The 5,465-nt window shown below is 42.4% G+C and overlaps 2 protein-coding genes across 9 annotated transcripts in view; one reads left to right on the top strand and one right to left on the bottom strand.

Moving 5' to 3' along the window:
* Window positions 1-1,916, top strand: part of LOC6596594 (protein FAM102A) — a 56,263-nt gene extending 54,347 nt beyond the window's left edge. For 4 of the 7 annotated variants that reach the window (XM_026987903.1, XM_026987904.1, XM_026987905.1 and 1 more), the window contains 2 exons: window positions 331-536; window positions 603-721. In XM_026987903.1, coding sequence (XP_026843704.1) covers window positions 331-536; window positions 603-721 — 325 coding nt within the window. Of the gene's footprint in view, window positions 1-330; window positions 537-602 lie in introns of all 7 variants that reach the window. The other 3 variants (XM_026987906.1, XM_026987901.1, XM_026987902.1) reach the window with 1 other exon arrangement.
* Window positions 715-4,049, bottom strand: LOC6596595 (probable cytochrome P450 6t1). Of its 2 annotated transcripts, XM_026987907.1 has the most exons (3): window positions 2,626-4,049; window positions 2,275-2,562; window positions 715-729 (listed from the first exon to the last, which is right to left on the bottom strand). In XM_026987907.1, the coding sequence occupies exons 1-2, from the start codon at window positions 3,943-3,945 to the stop codon at window positions 2,281-2,283; spliced, it is 1,602 nt and encodes a 533-aa protein (XP_026843708.1). In that variant the 5' UTR covers window positions 3,946-4,049; the 3' UTR covers window positions 715-729; window positions 2,275-2,280. The 2 variants fall into 2 exon arrangements, with proteins under 2 accessions (XP_026843708.1, XP_002021710.1); XM_002021674.2 differs by lacking the exon at window positions 715-729 and having other exon boundaries at window positions 2,096-2,562; window positions 2,626-4,048.
* Window positions 4,050-5,465: the final 1,416 nt, after the last annotated feature.

Raw genomic sequence — 5,465 nt, forward strand, 5'->3', positions numbered from 1 at the left:
ACAGTTTTGTTCCCCCGACATCCATTTTTCACCAACATTCTTAGGCCTTGCTCAACTCATTATTCGTTCTGTATGATATGCGAGTACCTTTCAGTTATTTTGATTGAATGCTGCTTCATTTGTTGGCACTTTCGTTTTATGATATTCAGCAATAGAAAAGATATATGTATATATTTTCAAGCATATGTATGACGACCCTGTTCTGCCTGTTGTTCTGTTTACTCCCCGCAAAATGCCAAATAGAGCACCGAATTTTAGTTATTTACAATTAAGCTTGCTCTTTTGATTTACCCAAATTAACCTCTACTATCTTTCGCTTTGTTCCTGCAGGAATCCCAGTTCCGGCTCGTTAGTTATAAGTGAAACAGGATCTCTAGATCGCTCGAAAAGTAGCGGCGAGAAGCGCAAGAAGGGGGCACTGGACGATGGACCCCGCGTTTCGGATCGTGTGGAGGAGACGCGCGTCAATCCCGACTCATTAATCGATGAGATATTGAAGGATACGAAACTGGATCAGCTGGAGGAGTCGGCAGAGAGTGAGTAGATAAATCGAAAGACTAGCGGCTGGTACTAATGTGTTCTTTTATTTGTTGCCTCTGCAGCCTCCGGCCTTCAGCTGTATATCGCGCGGGACGGCACCGCCTCACTGGGCGGACACGAGGTGAAGTCCAGTGTCCGGGCGGGCGCCCTCAAGCAGGTGGTCATGCAGGATAGAAGATAGTAGCGTCCCTGTTTTGTAAAATGTATTAGAAGACTAACTAAGCAAGCAGAAAGTAAAGTAAAGTAAAGCATGACTAAATGTACTAGTTTAAGGTGTGTGCAAAATACGTTTACTTGCAACCTAAAAGTGAGAATAATATATATACAATATATACGCTATATACGCTATGTATGGGCAGTATGTGGGTATATGATGTCGAAACACTACACTACTATTGAATGTAATTATCTATAGCTACTATATATAGTATATGTGTCTGTGTATGCCTATATATACGATTCGATATACGATACACGATACGGTACGGTACGAGTGGAGTGTCCAGCCCACACACACGTTTCAAAAAGTTGTGGCAGAATTAGGAAAACCAAAAATCAAATGAAATACCACAGCTGCTTGCACCTTACATATACATATATATTACATACGAGTATATGCATGCAGAATTATTCACGTAGCGGAGAGATCCAGAATCCAACTAATTCATTTGCTAAATTATGAATTCAACTTTTGATTTATTGCTTCCATAAGAGACATCCAGTCTCGATATAAGAGTATATTCAAATGCAAAACAACTAAAATCGTAATCCGCTAAAACATACTACATGCCATACACACGTCTACATACAATAATATTGAAATACCTTCAAAGTGTAATCCCAAATTGTAATAATCAATCATCGAATCAAACAAAATGATAGCAGTTTCCATACGTGAAATGTTTCACAAAATTAATTTGCATTTTGTTTTGACACACACACACACACACACACACAAACATGAATGTATGTATTCTTTTTTACAATAATTCACAAAGTTTTACCCTACTTTCACACCCCTGAAATATGTAATTGTTGTACATTTGCTAACTGGTATTCTTAGCGTGTAGTTAGCATTTTAAATTAAGAAAATTGCGTCATTGAATCCGTATAAGTATCCGCGTGTTTCGATCAGAGAATTCTTTTGTTTCATATTTTGTATGATAGTGAGCAAAAAAAGGGCTCCGGTTGGAGAGAAAACAAAAATGCAATTAGTTGTTAGCCTGTAGTTTATGTTGATACAAAAAAATGTCTGTGTAAAATTGCTTTAGTTATTTTTGATAATTTGTAAAAAGTGAAGCGAGATATCGAAACCCTCGAGAGTTAGTTTTTTAAATTGTACAAACAACAGAGAAATAAATACAAAATCCATGGTTGATGATTGTCGAATATTTTGAGTTGGCCAATTGTTGTTGTTGAACCTCCCAAAATATCTCTTTAATGTAGCCCCCGGAAATGTAAAACACTCAGTTTTACTGTCGCCCCAACTGATAATCTGAATATTCATTATTTTCAAGAGGTATCGTCATCTCTTATACTAATTAAAGATCAAAGATTAGCTCGTGGAAAGTACCTTTTACTCAACAGCCATTGGCCAACCCAACTGACAAATTTTTGTGAACATTTTTGAGCTAAACTTGCGGAAAGTTTGAACAGAAAAACATGTGAAAAAATTCAATTACCAATAATAAAAATGAATATAGTGAAAAATGTACTAAAACGATATATATTCACTTCAATTCAAAGAGTATCCTTCACAAAGCGCAGGTAGGTTCCCCCCTTTGCGGTTAGGACGAAAGCCTTTGGATCGAACACCATCTCCGGCAGTGTCCTCTCGCACAGCTCCACCCGAAAGTTCTTGAGGATGTGCAGCAGTCCCACTTTAATCTCCAGCTGCCCCAGGAGGGTGCCAATGCAGCCCCTGGGACCGGCACCAAAGGGCAAATACGTCATTGGATGGTGCTGCTCGCGTTGCTCCGGCGAGAAGTGTTCCGGATCGAATTGATTCGGATTTGGCCAGTGCTGGAAATGCATTATGTTAGGCATATAGAAACAAATCCTTTGATCGCTTAATAGTTAGCGTACCACTGGATCCCGATGGAGTCCCAGCACTGAGATGTACACAGGTGCGCCTGCAGGTAACTTCAAAGCTCTACCACAGTTCCAAGCAGACAGATCATAACCATTTTCGTCATTGCAGCATCGATCCAAGAATGCAGTGGGAGGATACAGCCGCAGTACCTCATCTACCACCTGTCGAAGGTAGGACAAACCATTCACCGAATCGAAGTTCAGCGGCTGATGCCGGTTTGTCCTAAGCGCATCACTGAGCTCGTCCCTCAGTCGTTTCTGAATCGCTGGCGCCTTGGCTAGCTCGTACAGGGCAAAGGTGATCGTCGATGAGGAGGTATCGAAGCCAGCCAGTAGTAGAAACGAAGCCTGTGCGACAAAGAAGTCGGGGCGATGAATTATGCTCGTCGGCGGCTCGGTGCGCTTCAACTGCAGAAATATGTCAATCAAATCGTGACGTTTTTCCCCACTCTTCTCGCGTTGGGCCAGTACAAAGTCCATTGACTGGCGCATGAAGCGCTCGTACTCATCGGAGTATAGATGTGTACGAACCATTCGCGATAAACGCGGGAAGAAGAACATTGTAAACAGATGTAGCAGGCGCTTGGGGCGCGGATCGTTGACCTCGACGCACATTCGGCGAAACTCTGCGTCGGGCTTTTGCAGGCTGTGCGCCTCCAGACCAAAGGCCAGCGAGGCTATGATGTCCGTGGTGAAGAGAGCACACAGCTGCTTTACTTCCAGTTCTATTTCAGATTTCCCATTCAGCTGATCCTCCATGTGTTCCTCCAGTTGTTGGCCAATGTGCTCCAGCAAACCGTACATCTGACGCACCTTGCTCACCGCAAAGAAGGGCGCAAAGATCTTGTGCGTCTCCCGCCAAGTCTCGTGCTTGGAGAAGAACAGATTTTGGGCCCCCATCGTGTCCCCTATAGGGTCTGTGGTCTCGAAACGGCTCGAGAACTGGGAAAAGTCCTCAACCAGAATTCGCTTTATCAGAGCCGGGTCGCGCAGCAGCAAGGCATGGTTGTGCAGCACGTGTATGCCCACATAGGCGTGGCCAGCAGCTTCTTTGCTCTCATACAGCTGTCGAAACTGATCACCGAAGCAGCAGCTACCGCGCAGTAATTTCCAGACATTCCCCACAAAGGGTGTGGCCCGAATGTATGGAACACCAAGACGCAGCCAGTGGCAGAAGTGATGCCGCTGCCACAGCCAAATGATCCCGAAGATGATCAGACCAGCAGCAAGCACCAATGGAAAAACCACAAAAAATAGTAATCCAATAGCAGCAACAGCCGCTGCAATGAACAATACACCAATCACGAGTATCATGATGACGTGAGGAACGGCTGAACAGAACTGCGGTCGTGTTCGTCCGCTAAAGTGAACGGAGCTTTATTGCAGCTGATTTGATAGCAGCAACAGCCGCGGCAATCAACAACAGGCCGATTACGATAACGAGTGTTACATGAACAGAAATGCGACTGTGTTCGCCTGCTAAAGTGCACTAAGATTAATTCCAGTTGCATTGATAGTCCACCACTATCTGACAAGCTAAAGACAATGTCAACTACATATACTATATATGTATAAATAAATTCATACAAAAAACCGAAATGCGTTTTACAGTTTATTGACTATAGATGATCAAGGAAATTCTCCCAAATGTATAGCGGAAATAACGTTGAAAGAGCAATATCCTTATTTTACTTTCTACCAAACGATGGCGGACACTCTCCCTGTTACAAGGAGGCGTGGCACATCCAGATCGGACAAGAAATAGTGGAGCTATGTATATCGATTTAACTATAAATGTATTACAAAGCAACGTTAAAAAGGCAATATCCTTATTGTCCTTCATCTCAATCAGGGTTCAAACGATGGCGGACATTCTTCCGATCAAGAGGAGGGAGGCGTTCTACGCCCAGATCGAATGCCAAATAGCCGAGATACATATAATAGACTTCACGAGAATCGTGAAAAAATGTATGTCCTTTTCTGATGCCGATCGGTTGGCAGGATCCTCCCGATCACGAAAAGGCATGACCCGTCCAGATCGGCCCATAAATACTCGAGATATAGCCAAAGAAAAAACGCAGATAAAATCGGACTTCAACGAGGAAATTTCGAAACTCGGTACCAGGCCGACAGAAATCAGTAGAAAGCAACTCAGCTTTTTGTATACCTCAAAAGTATGCAACACATTTTACATTCGCTAAAGTAGCTTTCTGCTGTTTTCTGTTCGCCTGGTATCCCAGATCTGAAATTTGTAATTTTCTGCCATTTGAGCATTCGCAAATTCAGGGTTGTTGTAGTACAACAATGGAGAACAACAACAACAGTAAATTACAACAAAAAGCCAGTTTTGTATTGTTATTTTACCCTTTATTTGTCGTCCGATCCTGGCATGCTACGGCTTCCTGTGATCGGAAGAAAATCCTCGATTTTATACCTCACCAATCATATATTTATTTTGTTCTCCTATATTTGTTGGCCAATCAGGACGTGCCATGGCTTTCTGTAATCGAAAGAAAGTCCCTAATTTTATAGAGTCCTTATCAAGGACCAAGAGTCAAGGATATTGCTTCCAGTCATATATATCTTTTGTTCTCCCTTATTTGTGGGACAATCTGGGCGTGCCATGACTTAATGTATTCAGAAAAATATCTTTGATCCTCGGAAAAGGACTCTAACATTCCCATTTCGATTTCTCGGCTATTTTTGGGCCAATTTAGGCGTGCCACGGCTTCTTGTGTTCGGAAAAATATCCCTTATTTGATAGAGTCTATCTGGGATCGGAAAAAATATCCTTGCAGGATAATAATAATAATATAATAATAACACAGCTCATG

The sequence above is a fragment of the Drosophila persimilis genome, unplaced genomic scaffold (assembly GCF_003286085.1).
Source record: "Drosophila persimilis strain 14011-0111.01,24,50 unplaced genomic scaffold, DperRS2 tig00000124-arrow-pilon, whole genome shotgun sequence".
In the NCBI taxonomy this organism is placed as follows: Eukaryota; Metazoa; Arthropoda; class Insecta; order Diptera; family Drosophilidae; genus Drosophila; species Drosophila persimilis.

Bases quoted from the DNA above. Each gene is read 5' to 3' on its own strand.
- LOC6596595 (XM_026987907.1), bottom strand. From the start codon at position 3,945: ATGATACTCGTGATTGGTGTATTGTTCATTGCAGCGGCTGTTGCTGCT. The intron at 2,563-2,625 runs GTACGCTAACTA...ATGCATTTCCAG, and splicing joins GACTCCATCGGGATCCAGTG to CACTGGCCAAATCCGAATCA.